The 26050-nt window shown below is 36.0% G+C and overlaps 1 protein-coding gene across 1 annotated transcript in view; it reads right to left on the reverse strand.

The window, feature by feature from the left end:
* Nucleotides 1-26050, reverse strand: part of LOC129001925 (uncharacterized) — an 81981-nt gene that overhangs the window by 27450 nt on the left and 28481 nt on the right. The window contains exons 2-3 of the mRNA XM_054429360.1: nucleotides 10341-10553; nucleotides 8550-8688 (exon numbers count right to left, since the gene is read on the reverse strand). Coding sequence (XP_054285335.1) covers nucleotides 8550-8688; nucleotides 10341-10553 — 352 coding nt within the window. The remainder of the gene's footprint in view (nucleotides 1-8549; nucleotides 8689-10340; nucleotides 10554-26050) is intronic.

Consider the following 26050-nt stretch of genomic DNA (forward strand, 5'->3'; position numbering starts at 1 on the left):
TTACTGTATGAAGTGATTATTCAAAAGAATTTCTGGTTTTGAAAGTGTTTTATGAGGCGTCCTACACACATGTTTAATTCAAAATTCCCACTTGTAAAACAATGTCATTCCCACTGTTCTTACTGTATTTGGACATGTTTCCTGACTGATAGATACTGATAGTTTGGATTTTTTGCTTTTAAAACTATTAACTTTACCACTCATATTTTATCTCCTTCTAAACTTCTAATGCCTTATTATACCAAGAGAATTTAGCGGTAGATCAGCCCTGCCACCATCAACATTCCCGGCATACAGTTATAGAGGTCTTGACACTTTTAACGCCATCTAGGTATTTCTATTTACTGTAAACCTCTTGGAATGCACGCGTTGGCATTGCAAATGGTCATTTTGTGGAACGATCCTGGCTTGTAACTAAGTAAGAAAGTAATTTTTCTGTCCATCATTGCGGAGCATTACCTAGTCTGTGTTGGTTTGTTTATTACATCCAATAGCTAAAGAATATAACTTAAACTGATATTATTTTAACATGGGTAAGCGTGCGTTTTTTAAATTTTTTTTATTTAGTGTGATACATTGTTGTGTTTGTTGCGCCTAGTACCTAGAGGTGCCTCGGTACTACTTTGATGAAATTGCTTTATGGCCTCCCATTAGAGCAGGTACGAAACGCTCATCGGTATCTGTACGATTATCTCTGATCATAATTTGTTATTCCAGAAACCAAACTTAGACATCTTAAAAGTTGAAAAGTAGTACAAAAGAAATTAAGGAAAACAAATCCAAGAGCAATGCAAGCTACGACTTCAAAACCCCACCATCCAAGCCCCTGATAAAACAGCAGATGATTCGACGTACTGATTGAAACACTCAAAGAACTCACGGTAATTTGATAATTTCACCTCGTGCTATAACTGAAGTTGACTTGACGACTGAGTACAGTTGAGAATCATTGAGTGACTAGGTGCAAATAAAACGCTGAAATGACTACATGAGCTATTTGCTCCGTGATGCGGGTGATGTTTATTTTACAGTCATGAATGATTCAACAGATCGCCAGCTGTTCATAACAATCGGTTGTAAACAGCTGATCTGTATCGGGGCGTGACGGGAGATAAGCCAATCAGACAGCGATCTGACAACTACGCGACATATATCTGATTTGAAAAGATAACGCTCTCTACTTCCTATGTATGTATTACGAGGGTCACTTGGAAGAATTGTCCTTGAATGTGTAAAATCACATTTGAAATACATCCTGGGAGTGTTTATTAGTATTATGTCGTATCTGTGTAAATTGACTTGTATTCGCTTAGTTATGTAAATTTTATACGAGCAAATTTGAATTTAAACGATTTTATCCTGTGAAACAGTGCGAATATAAATTTACTAACATAGACATAATGCTGAGTTCACTTTACAAATGGTTCAGCTCCATATTCGTATTTTACAACGACATTACTTTTACTCTGGATAATATTTGACAAGATCCTTGTGTTTTGCGCATATGCAGAATCTGAAGAAAAATACATATAATCAAGATGTATGGTTGAGGGCTAGGAGTGGCACTCTATCATTATTATTTTGACATTGTGACACAGCTAAGCGCATTTTTGTTCTAAGGAGGATGTGAAAATGTACATGTTGTTTTAAAGCTACCCAAGAGCAGCTGATTCTTTCCCAGGACTCCAGGACCACCCATCAAAAGTAAATAGCCTTTGATTAGCTCGATGCTGTATTTAGTTTTTCTACTCTAGTTTAATTAGCCAATGAAATTATACAGCTCAGCGTAGAGAAGTACTCCATCTATGGTTTTGGGATTAATTATATTTATGTACATATTCAATATCTTGAATTTAGCAATGAAACGGGAAATATCTTAGTATTCACTTAATCTATACAAACCTCTAGTTTATCTCAAAAACGTGCAAACTAATGCTACCATACTGTTTCTTCCCCATAACGAATTAAACAATAGAAATTCTTCGCAAACAAAGCAGCTTATCTTGTGTTCAGCTACAACTAAGGGCGCGAGGCAATGGCGAAAACTTGTCGCGAATAAATCGGTTAACAAGAGGATAGAGCGCGTTGACAAACGGTGGTGCGCATGCGCCGTAGATCCAGCGATAGTATTGTGTTGATAATGGAGCCTTGGATAGTCCTTGAGGATTCGGATCAAGGCAATAACCTAGTCAGTCCGACTTCGAGTCGGACTTGGATTAATTAAATGAGCCTTTCTCCTAACTCGCGAAGACTGGATTAGTGTAGTTCCGTGCAAATTATTTTTCATTTAGGATAGATTAGAAACTAATGTGGATAGCTGTACTTGAGTAACAGTTTTGAACATTAGTACTGTATGTTAAAAGATCGGTATTTGTGTTGGTAGTGTAATAAACTACTATAGCCCAGGCAAATTAGACATATGCTCCCCAAAAAATCGTCTAAAGCTGGAAAGTGTTTTAATACCTTTTGGGGGTCCCAAATAAGAGTCCTGTGAGTTTGCGACGGATTCTGACGTCTGCTTAAGATTTGGGAGTCGAAAACTATGAAAATTTTGCACTTTTTTCAGTTTTTCACTTATAACTCCTAAATAACGAATCCTACGGAAAATGTTGTTCAAAGGTCTCTTTTAGTGCATTAAATTCTGCGTCGATTGGTGTTAAATACGTCAAAATCGCCCGAGCCGTTTAGCCGCAGTAGCTTTCTAAAGTTGGGTCATTTTCATCAACATGGCCAAAAAGTTGATTACAGTATTTGACCAGTTTTCGGCTTACAACTCCTAATCGATGCTTGCTATACAAAAATGCACCTGTAGTTAGTTTGGAAAACAACATTCTGCGTAATATGTTTTTTTAACCAATCAATAATGGTAATTGATTGCTACCTAATTTGTATAGTCACCATTTAATTGAAAAAAATATTATAGTTAAAGTTGGAAAATTGTACTAAAATTAATATTTAATATTAATATTTTTTCAATGAAATGGCGACCATACAAAGTAGGTAGCAATCAATTGCCATTATTGATTAGTAAAAAAACATATTACGCAGAATGTTGTGTTTTCCAAACTAACTACAGCATTTTTGTATAGCAAGCGTCGATTAGGAGTTGTAAGCCGAAAACTGGTCAAATACTGTAATCAACTTTTTGGCCATGTTGATGAAAATGACCCAACTTTAGAAAGCTACTGTGGCTAAACGGCTCGGGCGATTTTGACGTATTTAACACCAATCGACGCAGAATTTAATGCACTAAAAGAGACCTTTGAACAACATTTTCCGTAGGATTCGTTATTTAGGAGTTATAAGCGAAAAACTGAAAAAAGTGCAAAATTTTCATAGTTTTTCAACTCCCAAAACTTAAGCAGACGTCAGAATCCGTCGCAAACTCACAGGACTCTTATTTGGGACCCCCAAAAGGTATTAAAACACTTTCCAGCTTTAGACGATTTTTTGGGGAGCACTCCCTATACAGGGTGATTGATATAAGTGTGCCAGCCGTTTTATTCGAAAACCATAAGAGATATCAAAAAAAGTTAAATGGTAAGTGCCTTGGACTTTTTATTTAAAAAATTGTAGTAAAGTCAAAAAAATTATTTTAGCCGCCATTTTTCCAATATGGCCGCCAACTTTGATTTTTCTTATAGAACACCCTGTATTTTATGATGTATTCTGGTAGAAAATGTGATTTTAAGACGATTTTATTCTTGTGATTTTTTTCATAAACCTAACCGTTTCAAAGATAATAATGGTTTAAGTTGTGGAATTTTGAATGGTTTTCGAATAAAACAGCTGGCATTCTTGCTTAGGCCTGTATCGAAACTCTTTCTCATGCAAAAATTTCAAAACTTTAACCATTATTATCTTTGAAACGGTTAGGTTTATGAAAAAAATCACAAGAATAAAATCGTCTTAAAATCACATTTTCTACCAGAATACATCATAAAATACCGGGTGATCCATAAGAAAAATTAAAGTTGGTGGCCATATTGGAAAAATGGCGGCTAAAATAATTTTTTTGACTTGACTACAATTTTTTTAATAAAAAATCCAAGGCACTTACCATTTAACTTTTTTTGATATCTCTTATAGTTTGCGAATAAAACGGCTGGCACACTTATATCAATCACCCTGTATTTGATCTAATTTGCCTGGACTACTAAGCGTAGTAGAGGAATCGTGTCAACGTGAAATGTAGTATGCTTCTTATCTTCGTATGTTTATGTAAAAAGTATAGTTTTACTGCACTGACAAATTGTGCCCATTTAGGAGAGTTCCTTTTTAAAACCAGGCTTACATAAATAAAACAACAGATTTGACAGAAAAATGTCACGCAGTGAAATCTAAACTATAAAAAATATATTAAAATATAGTAAATTAGTTACGAGACTTTTAAAACACAACAACAATTAAGGAGAACTAGATTAAATCCTTTGAACACTACGTTTTAACATCTGGTGTTGTAAATTTTGCCACGACTGCTGGAGTAGGATCATTAAGGATACATAAATAGAATTTCTCAGGCAGTTGCATGGGAAAGCATATTTCTATTGGATCATAATAGGAATACTGAGCATGAGCCAATTAAAGAACCATAAATCATAGTGAGCTGAATGCCAGTCACGTGGGACGCCGACGGGGGGCAACTAAACAAGGTGTTGATGGAATCAGGTCGACCTTCAGCCGTGAGGTACGAGCTTGTGACCAGCGGCTCTTGAAACGGTGACGAAGTGATGGACGATTGCTGTAGCGGCAACTATAGCACAGACGACGCTTGAAATAAAGATCAAATTACGACGCTGGAAACAGCAGAGAAGAGGGTAACGGTTCTTGGAACGATGGGGAAGGTACTATAGTTCCTGAGGCATCGAAGGACTCTTCCACTAACGCACGCGGCGTCGGTGTTACCGACGATTCTTGACATAGTGGAGAAATGACGGGCGAAACTTAAAAAAAATTGGAAAAGTCATGAAGTGACAAACGGACGAAGAAAGACTCTCGAAAGACTGGTCGACTGGCTAAGTGATGAACGAATCTTGGAACGACAATAAAGTGATTGACAGCTCTTGGAACGGATGACTTTAACAAATTTAAAAACAGTCACAGAGTGGAGAATGATCCTTGTAATTGCAACGAACGTGAAACACGGCTAAACAGGTAACAAACTTATGCCTCATAAAGACTTGAGTACTTGAGTAATTCAGATGACCGAATGAGGTGATCAGAGTGCACACGTCAATTATTAACGGATGACTTAAGCTACTAAATAGGGTCTAGGATGAGTAAAAACATTACACATAAATCAGATACGTTCAATTTGAAATATACATAAGAGTGGGTCATTCTGATCGGGCGGGAATTGTCTGACACTGATAATTTTACTTAAAAAAGCTGTCAATAAAAAATCAAATGAGGATCCGTCAAAAATATGAAAATGTTGACGGGCGAAGTTGGCAAACAAAACTGTGAGATTTGTTTAATGTCTTATCTAGGTAATATTAGAGTCAAATTATGCCACTTTGATAACGATCTTTTCTAAGAACGCAATTTTAGCCTGTAAAATTACTATACAGTGCAAAAACTATTGTAGAATCATTATTTAAAAAACTTCGTGGTCCAATACTATATTTTTTATATCAAAACTGTTAATGTATAACTCTAATCATAAACTTTAATGATCATCATCTATGGAGGAAGAGCTATCCATGTATATTAAAATTAGTAATATATGTATTTTGAACGTTCCCTAATAATCTATTCTGATTGGTTTGGCTTAGTCATCTTAATTTATTAAATTACTTACACCTACTAAATAATTTCCTTTAACCAGAAGAGGAAGCATGAAGAGTCTTCCTCACAATGCTCATAACCTAGTGCAGACTACGAGTGTGATTAGGAGATACTGAATTGCCAAGTGCACTTAGCACTATCGTATATGACTTTGGCGGGGCTTTGTGAATAGCCAAGTGTAACAAAATGTAAGGGTTTACAGGGTATACTGTCTAAATAATTACCAGTACATCACTATGGTTTAGTGGTGTGACATTGAAAAGTAAAGTTGGTGCTAAGCTGTATTGTGGTTGTATAGTTTGACGAGAAAGAGTTGCCTACCATGTTCTTTATAAATTACTTCATACATAATAAAAGTTTGTAATCTCAACAACGTGATTTAACAATGTGATTTAATTGTTCTATACTGTATAATTAATACGCCAACACGAAATTTGTCCTTTGCACTCCTCCGCCATTTTTTTTTCCGATTTTGACCATTCACGTCTCACTGGAAAAAGCGAGTCGCATAGAATTGCAAACTGACCTTACATTTTTGAAAAAAGTCCCTTGGGCTCTAACCCAGTTGCTTTTGAAGTTCTCATATTATCCTTATGAAGAACATTATACATATGTTCACATTATGATCAGATGGATAATTTAATTGCTGTTAATATTTACTTTACAATTTAAGAAAACACATGTATAATAATTTAATGATTTGGTTGAAATTAAATATTTACTCTTTAAAATTGGGTTTGCGTTCATATTAAAAGAGAAAAAAGTTGGAAAGCCTGGAAAATTTATAGAATCCAGTTCCAAATAATGACATAGTACTATACTTGTTGAGCAATCATTGAAAGAACCGATTTGTAAACTATGGAAACATAGTTAACAAGTCATAGAACACCACGAAGTAGAACATGAAGGAGAAACAAGTAGAAGAAATATAGATTACGTTTTTTGTTTTTTTTTTTTAGAATTAACTATCGTTATTAGCCCAAATAATGAAGAACACCTACAATATGAAGATTCCTACAAACAATGAACGAGGATGTTAGCCGAATTGCTACCATTTTTAATATGAAACATGGACTATACTATATCCAAGAACCTTTTAGTAAAACTTTCATTGAAGTATTTAACTATTTTTCACAGTCAAGGGTAACAAAAAACCATCAGGCCTTTTAACTTTGCATTTATCAGGTGAAAATAATTGACTTTATTACAGTAACTAACCAAAAGAAATCGTGACAGACAGGTTATGCTAGAGATCAGGCAGTTCTTAAGTAATGTAAACAAATGTGATCGTGACAATGGGTGATACCTTGCAGGCTTTCTGTTATGGGGAGTTCTGCTGTTATAAAGAGAAAAATAGAAAACGAATGACTACGGTACCTGAAAACTAATTTCAATTAGTTAAAAGTTAATGATAATCACATTTCTAAGCCAATAAGGATTCGATTATAGTCCCATTGCACAGTATTATTCATTTCCTTTTAAAAACAACCAGTACCTCAAACATCACAGAGTTTAATTTTGAGTTGTAATACTGAAACCTGAGACACAAATTAAAATGTTTAACCTCAGGAACTTGAGTATTGATGAAAACTCCATTTTCAGTATCTTTATAGAGGAAATGAATTAGCTGCAAAATTACATCAACTTGTGTTTAAAGATGTACATTATATTCAAGTGAGACAAGATTGGAGTGTAGTTGACTCAAAAGTCTAAATGTCAAAATGTAAGGCAGTAATTCCAACTCACATTTTCTCACCTAGCCACACTATAGTCTCTACTCAAGTGTCACTTGGATCCATTTTTCCAGCCTATAAACTACACACAAGTGTATGTTTATACCAACAGTAATTAGTAACAACCCTATAAACCTACTAGGTGAACTCGAGATTCTATCGGTCGTTTTCACCTAGGAGAACTTTTATTTTACTGCTCCAACTGTTAGAACTCGTATAATTGACTCTCAAGTACTTCCGCGAACCGAATTCACCTCCAGTTGGAAACAGACATTTAAACTTAACATTTTATTGGCCGTAAATGTTTACTACGTCTTATCTTTACAGCTTCGCGCTACATGCTCGGCGGCTTGTTTAATTAAGCGCGAAGGCATTCGAGCGAAGGTAAGGTAGTCTGCGGGAAAGGGGATCGATAAATTAAAATAATAAGGTGATTTTTGTGCCACGTCTGCCACTGCTTATCGTCTCTTGCTTTTATGGAAGTATTTGAAAGTGTTGTACTGTTGCCTTTTAGGGTGTCGTTTGACTAGAAGCTTACCACTTTGAGCACTTAAAGTCAAACTAAGACCAACAAGTGGGAATCTGTTTTTGTAAAGGGTTTAATGTAAGCCTTTAAGATATTGAGAAAGCTGAGAAGGATAACATTAAGTTCTGCAATAGACAAAAGAATAAAATATTCCTTTTGTCTATGGTTCTACCGAACTGATTTATGGTCCTTCGAGTCGGATTTTTCTTGAAGTACTTCATTTAAACATCTAGTTTGTTTGTAACTTTAACAGCTGTTCGTGGCTATTGTCGCTTTGGATCGTACATACAAGCGAAACTATGAGGATATTGGTAAGTAAGTAAAAATATGAAATTGATTGAAATCCAGCTTATCGGGTGGTAGGATATTTTAAAAGTACAGTTCTTACATGAAAATCAAGTGTTGCTACCCTTTTAGTACTGATAAAGTGAAAAGTTAAGCTTCCTACCACCAAATGCCTGCCTAGCAATAGTGCAGGATTTTCAGGTTATTGTTCCACCTACCTTGATATCTAGATGGGCTATCTTGCGATGATGTAGGTAAGCCAATCCTTCTACTACGTGTTGAATAAACTTGACCACATCCGACTCAAAAGGTACGAGATTGTCGTCTATGATGGTCTGCATGTCTCCACCAGGGGCGCTGAAAGGTCCAGTTTTTATCAATGTTCGGTAACGTAATACATGTATAAAACTAGTTAGATATTTTCAATAAAATAAGTTTACAGGGTTTTAAAATTGTAAACTTATTTATTAAAAATACGTCAAAGTTAAAACGTTAAAATATTTACCATTTGAAGCATTTAATTGAATAACTTTTTATCATGAAATGTCGAGTATACATTTTGAGAATGCAATATCAAAACATTCTATCACCGCAATTAAAAAAAATATTTACCTTTTAACCTCAAATAACAATGATAATGCAAATGAAATGTTTATAAAACATCAAACACATTTAATGATAAGTAATCAGTAAAGAATAGTTCGAAATGCATTCAATTGGAGCCGAGATGGAGAAAGAGTGACAATAAAGTGAGCAAGCCATTTAAATCGGATAAATCTTCAGCGGCGAGTAATGGTCTATTCTGCTGACCGTCGCTAAGCAAGCCGATACCATCAGCAGCGGCTATTAATGGCTGTTCACATACGTACTACATGTCGCCTTGAGCTGGATATCCAGGTTTTGTTACTCTAATGTGTACAACTTCAGTTGCCAATTGGACGACGACGACGACGACACATTTACTTTATTTGTATTTAGAGATTTGCAAGCTGGCGTGCAGAGTGTAAATTAGTTTGATTACTGTGTGTAGTTGGTCATTGCTCTAGTATTTTCATTATGACAAGGAAAGGGTGAACATACACGTTTAAGGTACCTAGCATTTTCATAATATATTGTATAAATATGAAAGGTAATCATAAAAAAACTGTTTGGAATGAATAAAATATTGTACAGTATTTTGATTATTTTGCCAATAAAAGAAAATATTTTTGCACCTAATATAACCATATATATTGCGCTGGTACAAGAGAATCATAGATGCCAAATAAGACACCTTTGCTTGGTGTTAGATTAATTGAGTAACAAGTTTAACGACTTGGATACTGCATAATCCAATTATATTAGAAGAAAAATATTCGAAAAAATCAAACTATGGTGTGGGTAAAACCTTTGACTAATGATAGATACATTCCATATCCATTCCAAAGCTTTGACCAGATTTGGAACGACGATGTACGAAGTTGAATTGATCCACAGACAGAGTGAAGTCAATTATTGTTTCCTGCCAAATACGCACACTTTTAAAGAGAAAAAGAAAAATCCAACTTATTGTGAGCTTCTTTTAGGACTCATCCCATCATTAGCTCATTCAAATGTGTTCTATTTGAATCGATTGGTCACATCATGTCCATATAGATATGATGTATATGTCGTGCATTAATTGCGCCAAGCCCTCAAAGGGTCCCAGCAATTTTCCTTTGTTGTACCAAGCCCAAGAGGGGTGAGTTGCCGCCAGAAGGAATGCCCTTGTTTACGTGTTATCCTAACCTAACCAAACCTACTCAATTGTACAGTCAAAAGAGGGCAGCCACTTGGCGTAGCTAAGGAACTATCGGGTGGTGTATCCCGTAGGTGCAATTCAGGAATAGTCAACTACCTGACTCAGATCAATTGGTGCAATTAATCTCCGCCCGATTTATATTTCAGCATCAGGAGTTAAGTGGTAAAACGTAAATTGCCAAAAATTTCACCAAATCACGAATTGTAAAAATATTGGAAAAATAGCTTACAACTCCATGACGATGATGACCTCCGTGCTGGACTGAAACACGTCGTGTAGCCGGACTATCCTGGGCGATGGAGAACACAGAGACAGCAACGCTATCTCATGGTGGATCTCCTGAGTGCAGTCCTCTCCGTAGCGAGCTCTGCTGGAGAATTTGGCGGCAAAAACCTCCCCTGTCTCGCGGGAACGGCAGCGGCGCACGTTGGCGAACAACCCTCTGGAACAGAAGAATATACGGTTAGAACTTGAGAGGTTGTGGGTCTCGAGAGAAAAAGGGTTTAAAGCATGTAAAAATACTACTGATTATTTTATGCATTGGGTATGCATTATTTTATAAACACAATTTTTAAAACTAAGCAATCAAATCGAAGGCCGTTTTGAGACTTATAACTTTCATACTTCATTGTGCAACTCCTGGTTAGTTTGCAGAGATTTTGCTACGTATATCAAACATAGTATAAAGCACACATAAACTAGAATGACTGAACACCGGCAAACATAGATTATTTAATGTCTAGAGTAGGGACTCTCAAATAGAGCAGATAAGACTGGAACTAAAATTGAAACTATAGTTTACCCAGTGGTTATCACCGAGACTTTAATAGAGGGATGTACCGATGGTGCACATGCTTGAAAGTTTAAGTATACCAATAATCAAAGTCGTTTAAAAAATTTAAAATTGAGAAAACGAAGATAAGATTTGACTGAAATTTCAAGACAAAAGGGAAGTAAGTCAGCGAGCCCTGCTGAATTTTAAAATCGAAGCATAAACAAACACTATTAAATACTACAACAAGTTTACAGTGTTGAAATTTGAAATTAGTCCTATCAGTTTTGGAGAATACAAACTATTTGGTGTGCCATTTTGTAAGTTGATTACACAAGAACGAGGCCGAATTGAGCAAAAGTGATCCATGCAACAACCATTTAGCTAGATGAAATTACGTGACGTATCAGTGGGCGATGTTCACAATATGTGACTGGTGTTGTTCTACGACTTTGCCCTCTTGTGCCTGAGAAAATTACAACACAAAGATGTTGAGTTAGGTTCACAAACGTCATGTCGGCGTGTTTACCCAGAAGTAGGTTATCCTTGTACTATGATTAGCATAGAGGCAGACTCGAAGGCAGATATATCACCGGCGCCACCGGTCAATTAGAAGGACCTCCGTTGGATGGATCGTAGCACAGATCCTTGCTGACATGTGATACATCAACATCTACCACGTCACTGCCAGCGAGGCTAGCAGACCACGTGGTCAAGGAATCTGGTTACTCGAGCTTGTTAACTATCTGGTGTGTGTTTAGGATTCCGTAATCAAACTTTAAAGTAGCCTAGTGATATGTGTCATATGTTCTTGTAATTCCTTATTCTTGTGTAATAGCTGATGTTGTGTTTGCATTTGGTAAATAGTTGCATGGTATATCCTGTCGAATAAATATTTATCATGTTATATCAATTGCTTACGCTATCAGTGTTGTTTATGATAATAAATTAACACTTTGAACCAGTAAGTTGGATTCATTTTATGTTAATAACTGTATACAATGTAAATCGCTGTTGGATCAATACTTCTTAAAGTTTTGAATTCTTTGCACGAGTCAACGTCAAATTGGCGAGAATAATTTTGTTTCTTAGTCTGCTATAATTTAATACATATAAAACTAAAATTGAAATTGTTTGTATACATTTCAGTAAAGTTTATAAATATAATCTTAAGCGAACAAATAAAAGTGTAATGACTTATTTTACGTTTATCAATGAGGTTCTTTAAAAGTAAATAACGATTTTTGAAACTAAATCTATATTATTCAAATAAATCATAATCCAATATGAGAACTATAATTATCACGTTGTTACGAATTTTTAAGCGAGAATTAAAAATTCAACTATATTTTTCATGGCATTTAAGTTACAATCGATCTGCCTGTTCTCCTTCAAAACGTTTGGACACATATATAGTTCATATGAATTACATTTAAAAAATCACATTCCCAAAAAAGGGAAGGTTTAATGTTGGATATATATTCCATAACTCACTTGGACTTAGTTGTGGAATGAGGAAATTAATAAAATTAAAATTAATTAATGTATACTTCATGTTTATTTTGTCACCACATGCACACTTTGTAAAATCTACACAAAGTTGAGATACAAATCCCCATTTTGTTTGAACACTCCCACAGAGAAACACATATCCCCACACAACCTTGTGGTGACATTCCCCAGTGATGTTATCTCTTATCAAGGCCGTGTCATGTGTCATAGCAAGTCGTGATTGTAGTATCACTATGGCATGTATCTAGGTCGCCAGCTAGCTTCTGATTGGCCGAGCAGCCCACCAATAAACAGCGTCTCTGGCGTCCTTCCACCCAGCCTTGTGGGTAATGAGGTATAATTCTACCAGTAGCCACTACACTGCTAGTGGATTTACGGTTTAAATTATTCTGGCCTCGTGTCCGATGGATTTTTAAATACTGCCAGCACTGAATCTTTCACATCGGTGAATGCAAATAAGTATGGTTTAGCTTATTGAAAATTTAAGATGCTTGAAGAATGATTTGTGAATGTGAATTTCTCTAAGATAAATACCTTATTTTACTAACAATCAACGCAAAAAAACAGTTTAAAAATACAGTGAATACTAAAATAATTATTTTCAAATTAGAGTTTGAATGAAATAATAATTTTACGTCGCATGTAACACTATTCGTTTTGATGAGATAAGTATATATATAAGATTGGTGGTATAAACTGAACAGAATTTGTTTGTATAATTTTTATGTCATAGTTCAGTACATCATATTTTGTTATTATCTACATAAGAGGCTGGAGGTACTTAGGTATGATATCGCTTTTCAGGGTATGTTCGGTTAATAATTGAAAACAAAGAGTCTTGTAACGACACCTATCTACTTGCACACGTATAAAACCAGGGCCGGGGATAGTAGCTAGTACTACCTACTATCCCCGGCCCTGTATAAAACCACCAATAAACAATACTTTGTACGCTCACCAAATTGATAAAGTAATAAATTTCAAACCAAACCATTGATTGTAGATTTCACATTTAAATGATACATTTCACATCGCAACGTATAATTTATTTCATCCTGGTAGAGAGACCGGATCCAACCCGAAGCTAATTGAAAACAAGAGGCAAGCCTGCAAGATTACAAGCATAAACTGAATATTACTCATCGGTGCTGATGACGCTTATTTGCACGTAATTCGTTTAATGATGATTCTAAAATAAGTGTTATGATGCTTTAGGACGCTGTTTATTCGTGATGGATGACGGAAAAGAAGCGGTCCAAGCACACACCCCTGAGTGATGCCTGGTGAGTGTAAGTGTGTAGGTTGGGTGTGGGTGGTAGTCATGCCGTATTTAAATGAGCTCACTTCGCTTTATTATCAACCCTGCCGCCGCCGCCCTAATCACTAGCTACGCACGCGCCGCCGTGCCGTACTCCCGCGGAAAACACGACCATTAGACCGTCCTTGGCGGGAACGCCGCCACTTAGAGGCAAAAACCGACTTCCGGGTGAATTACCCGCAGCGCTCGTTTAGAGATGCGCTCTTTTTACCTTGATATAGTTATACTCGTGATAGTTTCTGTGGATCCTCGCGTTTTTTTGTGGAGTTAAGTGGATTAAAATAACAAGTGTCTTGGATTCCCCCAAAATTTCTCAATACTTAAATGTACAGTATTATCATTTTAGTAGTTTTGGTGCAATTTGAATAGTTAAATCACACGAGCATGAGTGGAATACAATTAACAAGTTGTCTACGCTATTGGAATAGGAAAATTTACTTTTTTTAATCATAAGATAATGATACAATTAGTTTTTATTATTAAATTATTGTAATATTTTAAGTGTCTAGAGATGTTCTTTCTTATTATTTCGAAAACAGATTTTAATCATTATTGATTCAAAACACCGTATCGAAAAAATAATAACATTACAAGTATTTTAAAGAAATGTTTTAATTCATTTCTCAGCACAGCTTTTAATTATACAACTTTAGGTACATATGCAACTTTTGGTAAAAAAAAATATTTCATTTGAATCTCGACTTATATTATATTGTAATAAACTATGATACTCAATGATACTGTGTATGTAAATAAAATATAACTATTTTTAAGTCGCTGACCAATGATTTTCTTTTTAAGTAAATGCTTCAAACATAAGTCAAGCCATTTTAATAATCAACACCTTTCCAGCCTGATGCAATTATACCAAGAATCACCTTAGGCAATTTACGACTTCCCATATTGGCCTGTGGCAACGTCGAGTATCAGATGTGTAATTGTCATTGGCGATGTACGTGGGCAATTTACGTATCGATGGCAAGCGATATAGACAGCAGACATATCATTACGAGCGATATCTGGTCTCATATGTTGGGCTCAAGGCGGTACAATATCAGCTGAGATTCGATCTCAGGACCTTGGTTACATAGTGATGTCCTTTGTACACAGATCGTGAAACGGAGGGAGAATCGAATGTAAAATGCAGATGTAGGTGAGGTTAAATTGATATGCTTCTAGGCAAACCTCCACCGGACCGGAGGATAAAGTGTTAACAGATCTGCAACCTGATTTAAAATTGTAGAAATTTTAGGGTAATTCAACGTGAAATTATAAAAAACTGATTTCAGGAATAAATTAGATAAATTAATTTAACCGTAATTGCATAAAATTATAAAAAGCTCCAATTATATCTTACATGTATGAAAAACACTTTTTGGTTTTTTCACTCATATTTGGGTTAAAATACACACACAGTGGCGTCCCTATCTTCAATAATTGATTGATTGACTACAATTCTATTCACTTTCGCTATAACACAGTTTATTAGCTGTATTGTTACCCGACACTTCAACAATATACACTGTAATAGATTATGCTGTAAATTGTTATACTGTAATATACATGGGATGTTGTAGCCTATTCTGTTTTGTGCATAGAACAAATAGATTATGAATTGCAATTTAATTCAATTCAATAATCTATTGAAATAGCTTTGCCATCATAACCTGGAAATTGAATGAATAAACCAAAGGAGGCTTGGTAATATTACGTTCAAGTGGTCTATACTGTCAGGGTGGCAGTAACAAAGCACACCTTTTCCATTTGCGTTCACAGGATCTACCAATATCGACAAAGTGTTTGCAAGAAGCGACAAAAACTGATCCAATACTTTCAAAAGTAGTAAACTATGTAAAAAGGGGTTGTTGGCCTTTGGAAAATAATGAAGACACTAACCTACAACCGTACTACAGCAAACGTGAAGAACTTTCCTTTGAGAATGGAATTCTACTTTGGTTTGGGAGATTGGTCATACCTGCGAAACTTAGATCAAGAGTGATGGAAATACTACATGAGGGACATCCAGGTATTGTAGCTATGAAAGGGAAGGCGCGTTTTCAAGTCTGGTGGCCTAAACTGGACAAGGACTTGGAAGAACACACTAGACATTGCAATGGATGTCAAGAAAACAGAAGCAAAGATCCTGAAATGCCGTTATTCTCATGGCCTGTTCCTGGAGAAGTTTGGTCACGGATCCACATCGATTTTGCCGGACCCTTCATGGGGAAAATGTGGTTGATTGTAGTAGATGCTCGGTCAAAATGGCTTGAAGTATTCCCGATGTCGTCAACTTCAACAAAGTCAACGATCAAAGCTTTAGAAGAGTTATTTTCAAGATTTGGCTATCCAAGGGTAATTGTAAGCGATAATGGACCACAGCTAACATCCTACGAGTTTCAAACCTTTTGTAAGAGCCTAAACATTAAACATGCTCGAATCACCCCCTATCACCCAAAAAGCAATGGGTTAGCGGAACGATGTGTTCGTACATTCAAAGAACGCATGAATGCTTCAAAAGGAAATGCTGGGACTTTCCAAGAAAAACTCAACAGCTTTTTATTTGCTTACAGAACGTCACTGAGAAGATCTACTGGAAAAACTCCAGCATTTATGATGTTTGGTCGCGAATTACGCTCCAAATTAGACATGTTGTTTCCTGACGTTGAGCAGAAAAACGACGAAGAGTTGGTTCAACAGCGGCTACAAAAACCTGAATCAAAAGAAAAAGTTTTTAAAGAGGACGACAATGTATGGGTACTAGACAAATCTGGAGCTGGGTTCAAGAAAGGAACGATTGTGAAAGTGAATGGTCCTTACTCATATGTAGTAAATACAAATGGACTAAATAGACGATGCCACGCAGATCAACTTCGTCTGGCTTAACTCTTAGAAGAAGGGGGGACGATGTAGTGTACTGAATCAGCTGATACAATTTAAATGGGTTTTCAATACTTTGTTTACATTTTTGTTTGTTTACGTTTGACATAACAACAGAGTTACTTGGGGTTTCAAATATAACTTTTCTTACGAAAATGTCTTGTTACTTTACATAATTAACTCACAGTACTACACTGGGTCATACAACATTGAAATTGTATGATTGTTTAACTTGACTGAAAGCATTACTTTCGACCCTTTATTAATCGCTTGGATTTGATCTGTATCAGAAAAAGATTTAACACTAGAGTTACAAGACGAGTTTTTTGCCTCTAACATGTTAAGTCGCTTACCTTTGATAATGACTGCATTACCCACTTTAAGACAAGTGCGTGCAAAATGATTCAGTCCTCCACAGGCGTTGCAAGTGGCATCGACAGCGGGACAGCTCGTTCCTTGTGTATGTTTCTTGTAACCACACCGAATGCAGTCAGTTCTCTTGTTAAGATGTAAGATGTTTTGTTTCGAAGTGTTTCCTTTTGTTTCTTGTTTCAACGGTATCGTTTCGAAAGCATTCTTCTTGTTCCTGTTGCTTATTCTGTTGACTGAACGTGTATTACGGAATTGTGACTGTTGATTGTCAACATTTTCCAATAAAGTAGCGGTGTTTGTGACTTGTTCAAATGTAGTATCTGTCGTAGCATGTAAGCGCAAAAGTTCAAGTTGCCAGCGATCATTGTTGATGCCCAGAACAAACTGATCTCTCAGCCGTTCGTCTAAGTTGTCACTAAAGTCACAGAGACCTGCAATTTCGCGCAAAGCAAATTCGAAATGACTAACAGATTCACCTTCTTGTCTGAAACGGCGACTAAAGATAACCCGCTGTGATAGTGGTGCGGATTTTTGTGTGTAGTATTTCTTAAGTATATCAATAACTCCTGTAAAGTGAAGATTACTGACGGGATCAGGTCGTGCGTGGTCAAATACTAGCTTGAAGGGTTGAGGTCCAAGGTTCCCTAGCAACAAGTCTCGTTTTGTATCCTCATTCTTGATTCCTCTGTTTCGTAATGCAATCTTGAAACGTTCGAGCCAGTAAGTCCATTCTTCAGAATGACCATCAAAAGTATCTATACGTAAATCGTCGGTCCGTTTAGTAGACTGCGCCATTTGTAGTACTGTGAGTTAATTATGTAACTAATGGTACAATACCTCGTCAAGTAGTCCAAATGATGATTGAGGTTAGCAACCTACATGTTTCGCCGTAAATACGGCATCGTCAGGGTTACAAAAACGAAGACATCGATGTCACATGCACACAATAAATACACGAAAATAAACATTTAATTACGGAGAGTAAACATTTAATTAACATTGATAGGCCTATCACACGCACACGACACGGACGGTCCCGGCGCAGGTAGTAGACTGCAGTGTCAGACTCAATTTGGCCATACAATACAAAAACATTAAGATGAAGTTGGCAAACGCAACACAAAACATAAAATTTAATAAAGATTGTTTAAAACTAAACGTCATCCCTAAATACGCACAGATAAAAATTAAAAATCAGTCTTACGCTGCAAAGAAAACTAAGAATATGGCAGAGAAAATATGGATAAAAAATGAAATCAAACATTTGTATTTTAAGAAGTCTTTACTAAACACTTTGCTCATGAAAAAGTATCTAGAATTAGCTAATACAGCCCATTTTGCTGAACTGGAGTGCCTAGTTCGACATGCCGAATCAGGCGTTTCTAGAGTCATGAGGAAAAAGAAGGCCACAACACGAAAGAAACTCACACAACTAGTTAATGGTCAAAAGAACAAGGAAACTGTCATTATGTTTGATTTTGATTTCTATCCTAATACAATAAACAATACTGACATCTCATTTGACACTGATGAAATGTCTTTATTAGACAAAGGTCTCAAACATAACCTCCCAATGACTGGTAAGCGAGGCATGTTCAGTGAATTAATTAACGCTGAAGTAGCCATTAAATCAATCTCCGACAATGACTGCAGGAATGAAGCCAGGTTATGTTTATCACGGAAATTAAAAGCAAAGTACAAACAAAGCCCTAATTCTACCAGTCTAACGATGTCGCAAAAACATCAAATTAATGTTCTAAAAAACATAAAAAACAAATTGTCTGAACACGATGCTATGCTTTGTAAAGCCGACAAGGGTAATACCACCGTTATAATGTACAAACAAGATTACATCGCTAAAGTTGATGAGTTTATCACTGCTAACGAAGTTATTGAACTAAAGAAAGACCCTACTAAAAATTATCAAACAAAAATCAAAACTCTGATAAATTCAAGTAAAGTGTTATTCACTGATAACGATATTCGCTATCTACGTATCATGAACCCATCAGCCCCGATACTACGGGGGCTTCCTAAGGTACATAAAACAGGCGTTCCCATCAGGCCACTAGTCGACTACACAAATGCACCCACATACAATATCGCTAAACGACTAGAAAGAATCCTAAAGGATAACATAGTGTTAGACAATAACCACAGTCTAAGGAATTCTTATGATTTCATTGACAAAACCAAAGATTGGCACATACAAAACCACCATTTGCTTGCCTCATTCGACATAGTGAATTTATACACGAATGTGCCCATAGAAAAAACCATAGATATAATACAAACAAACCTAACAAACAAATCAGCTATGTTACCAGAGGCAATAAAAGAGATTATTGACCTGTTACGAGAGATTTTGAGACAAAACTATTTTGCATTTAATGGGAAATATTATTCTCAAACTGATGGTCTGGCAATGGGCTCCCCACTCTCTGGAATTTTATCTGACATATACTTAAATTACATTGAAAATGAGTACATTTTATCTGATAAGAACAAATATCATTCCAAAATAATGCTATACAATAGATATGTCGATGATACCATTGTCTTGTTTGATGGCAGTAAAAGGCAGTTGGATCTACTCTTAAATTATCTAAACAAAATAGCCCCGAGACTAAAGTTCACCTTAGAAACAGAAAAAGACAACGCAATACATTTCCTAGATTTAACCATAACTAAAATTAACAATAAATTCGATTATAAAATCTACAGGAAACCCACTTTTTCAGTTCAGACCATTCATTCGACCTCCTATCATCCACATTCTCAAAAAATTGCAGCATACAACTCAATGGTTCACAGACTTCTAACGGTCCCTTTAAGTCCCACAAATTACAATAATGAATACAATATCATCAAACATATAGCCATATCCAACGGCTATAATAGCGGGATTATAGACAAACTTATAATCAAACACCATAATAGAGAGGTCAAACAAAAGGACGAACGTAAGAAGTACGTATGTATTGAATATTCCCACACACTACAAAATTGCCTATCCAAAGAGCTTCGTAGGCAGGGAATCGAATTGACATTCAAAACTACAAACCGTACTCGTAACACCCTGTCACAAACTGACCGATCAAGAGATAAAATGGAAATGACAGGTGTTTATAAAATCAAATGCCAAGATTGTCCGAGCCAATATGTTGGGCAAACAGGTCGTGGGTTCGCTACTCGCTACAACGAACACAGGCCCAAACCACGTTTAATAAAACAGAATTCAGCGTTTGCCCAGCATTTAATCGACCAAAATCATAACATGAGTGAGATTGCTGACGGTCTCGAGGTGCTACATAAATGTAGGAAAGGTAGTAAACTAAACACGTTAGAGGAGTTTGAAATTTACAAATTGTACCACGACAACACTGCCAGTGGACATATCTTCAACGAAAAACTGCAGTTCCAGTCACACTCTATTTTCAATGGGCTAATTCACCAAAATAACCAGCCACCGGACCTTTGTCCTACTGATAACATGGACTACAACGACGAAGGAGTCTGACACTGCAGTCTACTACCTGCGCCGGGACCGTCCGTGTCGTGTGCGTGTGATAGGCCTATCAATGTTAATTAAATGTTTACTCTCCGTAATTAAATGTTTATTTTCGTGTATTTATTGTGTGCGTGTGACATCGATGTCTTCGTTTTTGTAACCCTGACGATGCCGTATTTACGGCGAAACATGTAGGTTGCTAACCTCAATCATCATTTGGACTACTTGACGAGGTATTGTACCATTATTTTAGTCATTAAAGTAATCCAGGGGCCATCAACATGGAATTTAATAATTATGTAAAGTAACAAGACATTTTCGTTAGAAAAGTTATATTTGAAACCCCAAGTAACTCTGTTGTTATGTCAAACGTAAACAAACAAAAATGTAAACAAAGTATTGAAAACCCATTTAAATTGTATCAGCTGATTCAGTACACTACAGTAATATTACGTTCAAGTGGTCTATACTGTCATTCATACTCGTAATCCTGAGATTAATGCTTGTCAAAATTCTGTCATAAATCAGCATTACTTTCATTTTTCAAGACATAAATCTAACTACTGTACAGAATAACAAAACTGAAGTTATTGTTATATTGTAAGACAATCGAAGGTAAGTGTAACCCAATCAAATACCACAATTTCAATGACATCATTGTATCTTATAAAAATAGCTTTTTACTAGCTAAGGATCCAGAGATAATTTAACGGCATGGCCGTTAATCTGCAGACAAGGCACCAACAAAAGCCCGATTAATTCATAAATCTTAATATTTGACTTTTAGCATACATTAATTTAACGACGGCTGGATATAAATCAAAAGATACGTATCTCCGCTTTTATGGAAACCGTAAAACTAAATTGATAAAAAGTTAATTGGTCTATTAGAAGGGACGTGGGTCAATTAATTACAAAGCGCGGCAATGCTGCAAGGCCGCCAGATTTATCTGTATGCACACCTGAGTTATGCTGGACGGCGGGAGTACGTTATAGAGCCGTCTGGCAGCGGCGGTGAGATGCTATACAGTGCGCTGCTGGAGACTTCAAAAAAAAAAAAAATAAAAAAAATATGGCTGTGGCGACTAGCGCCACGTCTTGGGAAGCTCCTGCTCGCTAGGAGCATATACTTCTCGTCTCAACGGTAGGGTGAACCGAACGCGATGGCGCAGACGCTTCAAAGGTTATATTACTCCAGGTTCACTATGTTGTTTAAAAGTTGTACGTGGTAGGATCTGCCAATGGCACGAATAAATCAGAGTTAAAATACAATTTTGATTTATTATTTTAAATTTGGTCCCAGAAGACATTCAAACCGTGGACACATTTTTTATAGTTTTTAATTTAGTCCACTAATGAAATATACTGACATGGAGCTTTAGTGTTAGGATGACCAAGTGTTACAACCAATTAAGAGCCTTATAGTTTGATAGTTTAAATTCTGGACTATGATGACAATTGATTGATGGCTAGAAGACCTAATTGACATGTGACAGAACTAATTGATCGATAGAATCCGGTTCTTCACGTGAGGAAATTGAGTCTTACAACCGACTTCTATTAACCATATACTATAGATTTGAGGATCTTTATCTCTAAAAATATAAATCTTATGATAAATAAATGCAAAGTAATTACCAACTGTAAGATTCACGGGAATTTCTTTTTTCTCAGCAATAAGAGATTGATAATGTAAAATTAAGTTATGATGTAAATGTTTCTGCCATTCATCTTCGAAAAGAACAGAGACTTGATGGGCCGATTAATCTGATTGCTTTAAATAAATAGGTCAATTGCTTTAATTTGATAACCGACGTTATGATTTAACTGAAACTTAACAAAATAGTTAGGCAAGTAGTTGTAAATAATAAATTAGCACCCTATCTTTGTAACGCAATAAGCTAATTAAACTAAATGTAAACTCAATATATTCTCTGAGACCATTATTTTGATTCCAATTATCATGTTATCTTGATGACTTCTACATTATAGCACATTACAAAGACAATATCACAAGATAACTTCTTCAGATAAAAGGTGGCTGCTAACCGCAGCCTAGTGGGCTCACTGACCATCGTTATTAGCAAGATTGTGTCAGTCGCTGGTATAATGTGGGGCGGGTGAGCTCATTTAAATACGGCATGACCGCTGCCGCCCACGCTGCCGCCCACCTACACACACACGAGCACGTGCTTCTTGTTTGAATATGATACGTGCTCACATCACATGTGTGCTTATCGGACGGTCTCGTGGCTTATATCGAGGATTTGAGATGGATATAAATGACAATTGTTAGTGATATTTTATATGTTGTGAAACAGTGAGAATTTTAATTATGCTTTCGCCACACCACTCTGTTTTACAAGGAAAACACAAGGAATTAGTACGGAAAATAGCCGTTTGCCGCCTTTATCAATTAATGGGATTTTATTACGCACTACTGTACTGTAATGCATTTTTACCGGGTACCAGCTGATTATAATTGGTAATGAGATAACCTCTTTTATAAGATATGACTAGTGATTGTAAAGTCCTGTGGTCGGTTATAATATAACGGATCTGCGCAGTTTATTTTGTTGTTTGTGGCCTATAATCCACTATAACCTCATAAGTTTTATTTTTTAATTTAAAATATACCCAACTCCCTACTTCATTAGATTCTCTGGGTAAAAAAAAACATTAAGATATTTGATGGTTTTGATGCAAGCACCTGTTTTATTTTACATCTTCAATGGATCAACCAATCCTTTTAATGGTATCCATAAGTAATATCACCCTAACTACTAAGTTTAGGTTGCAGGATAAGAAGTATTGGTATACTACTCATCCTGTTATAACATGTGAAGTCCATTTAGCGCATACCGCTTCAACATTTCTCTTTTTATTTCAGTGGTTACTTTAGCAAATTGTGCTTTTCTCCTTTCGCTACAATGCCAAGGGACTAGTAATACTTTACAAATATGTTTATACTTTTAGTTAAAATATTGGCATAGTTTCTTTTAAAAACCAAAACGTCATTAACAAATTTTTTATCTTGATTATATAAATGATGTTAAAATTGTAGTACAAGAATTTTAGTGCAATAGAGTCTAACTTCTTATATTGACCAGGCAGCTTTTAGATTCTTAGGAATATACATTAATCACTCTTTTACTAAATTAATAACGTCAAATCATTGCAACAACGTTTAAGGCTGCATTTCTTCCTATAGTACAAGATTTAAAAGACATTCATATAACTTGTAGAGACTAAGAGAATACATCAACACGTCCAATCCGGCACGAAGGACCAAGAATGCCATCGTCCTTGTAAAGTCCTTGCACCAATAACGTCTAACCGTGTCTAACTGAACTGCTGACTGCTGTCTTTATGGGGGCTATTGTCCACCACAATTAGATCCACAAGCGATTAACTCCATTAAAACTCCCATAACTCTGTGAGATATGTGGAAACTCGCATTCCTCCTGGAATAGATCCGAGGCCCAAGGATTCTGCAAGGTCGCAAAATGGCTCCAAGTGTCGACGAGCAGGAATCCAGAAATGTTTTTATTCTTTATGAGTGATTCACGACCATTGCCCATTAGTGTGAAGCCGCCATTTGTCGAAACATTCGCGTCAATTGGCGTAACAGTGTAGCAATGCCCTTATATGGAGCTACGACGTCAGAAGTGGCAAGGTTGTCTATTGTCTACTGTGCGATTGCTGGAAAACCAACGGAGATAGGTTAAAAATAGAATCGTTTCGTCGTTAATCCTTCCATTTTCCTCCTTTTGTTAGGTTGTTTCTCTCTATTTTGAGTTTATACTTATTGTGCACGTAAAATAATATATTTTCAATCCTTTTCACATAAGTTAATAATTTAACTGCATACGCTCATATTTATTTATATATGTTCTGTAATATTAACAAAACCATTACTTATATCTCATTCCCTATAAATTTTGCATCATAAAATTATACTTTGTACATTAAAATTAAAAGAAAATTTAATTAATCTACCAGTAATTTGCTTCGGTTGAATAAAGAATAACTCAGAGATTGTTATTCAAGGTGTTTTGACGTACGGATTCGCTACACCTAGAGCATAGAACATAATTTAAATATATTTACAACATATTAGTATTCTGAGATCACAAATCAACCTCGGGCCCCAGACGGTGACAAACCTAGCTCCTACTTGGTGTGGTAAATCTAATGTATGCAGCTCTTTGCGACGCCACGCCTATTACTTCCTTGATGACTTAATACAACAGAACCACAAAGTCAAATAGAAAATGCTCGTTTATTATTATTTTAGAAGTAAAAATCCCAGGGACCAGCACATGACAAACGATAGACAATTACATTTATTATGTTGAAACTGAATACTACTTACTTGATCATTTTTGTGCACATTCAATGTTAAGCTGCGAATCTTAAATAGCTTTAACTTAATAATCAACCCATTGGAATGTTCACAATTAATTGGTTTTTTTGTATTATTTGTTAAACTATATTTCGGTGTTGGTGAGTTGCGGCCCAAACCTCATTTAGCGTATGAGTTGCGGCCCAGACTGAAAAAAGTTTTGTACGAGTTGCGGCCCAAGTATTAACAGGTTAATTGCGGCCAATGATATGGTTGGTTTAATAGTACCTAAAATAATCGTACATAATTTAAGAAAACAGTTTATTGTGTTAGTTTGGTTTGCACTCCATTGTGCATAAGTTTAGTGTGATGGCAAATATTTCAAATTTAAAAATTTACACCTTTTCAAAAACTTTCAAATTGAACACTTGGTAAACCCTATGATACCTAACACTAATTTCTTCAACTGCTTTTCGTTGTAACTTATTATTCAGATTTTGCCTGTTCAGAACGGTATTTTGTTGTTGTAGTAAATTCTATTTACTTTTAGTAGAATTTAGACATAAAACTTACCGATTCGTATATTTATGGACCCCCAGCATAAGGTGGGTTGTGTAAGTTGTTCACATAGCTGAAGGAAAACGATGATTAGCTAGATTTGAACCCGGATCTCCTAAACAGATGGCTCGTGCCTTTTCCATCAGACCAACCGTTTTCTGACCACCTCGCGGAGTTAGGATAAGCCCATGACTTCAAATTCATTTAATTGATTTCAGAAGTGTGCCGAAACAAGGCACTTCTTGTTTTACAGTTTTCGTCCTGAACCCAAATAATCTTATAAACTTATAAAACCCAACCTAAATCCCCTGCATAAAAACACATTCATCACATTTTCCAAATACTCATATTATACAACAAGTACTCAAGCAAACGTTGACATGAGTACACAATGCACCATAAATCGTCGGGTACGCTAGGATCAGTAATTCCTAGTTATGCTGTGTGTTAGTTCCCAGCTGTGTGGGCTGGTATATTTATAGCTTGCCAACTCGGCGCCAACCTAGCGTAGTTAAATAGTCCACAATAGCAAATCTGTTCTGATGTTAAATTACTCAAAGACTCTGGTAGGCTGGAGTCCATGACACTCAGTCCATTAACACGTTCGTCTCAGTTACATATGTGAATGGCCTACGCCACACTCTAGTTTCATTTCATTCATGCCTTATTGTAAA

Source organism: Macrosteles quadrilineatus, unplaced genomic scaffold (genome assembly GCF_028750875.1).
Source record: "Macrosteles quadrilineatus isolate MER2022 unplaced genomic scaffold, UCM_ALF_1.0 Scaffold_9__3_contigs__length_116548681, whole genome shotgun sequence".
Lineage (NCBI taxonomy): Eukaryota > Metazoa > Arthropoda > Insecta > Hemiptera > Cicadellidae > Macrosteles > Macrosteles quadrilineatus.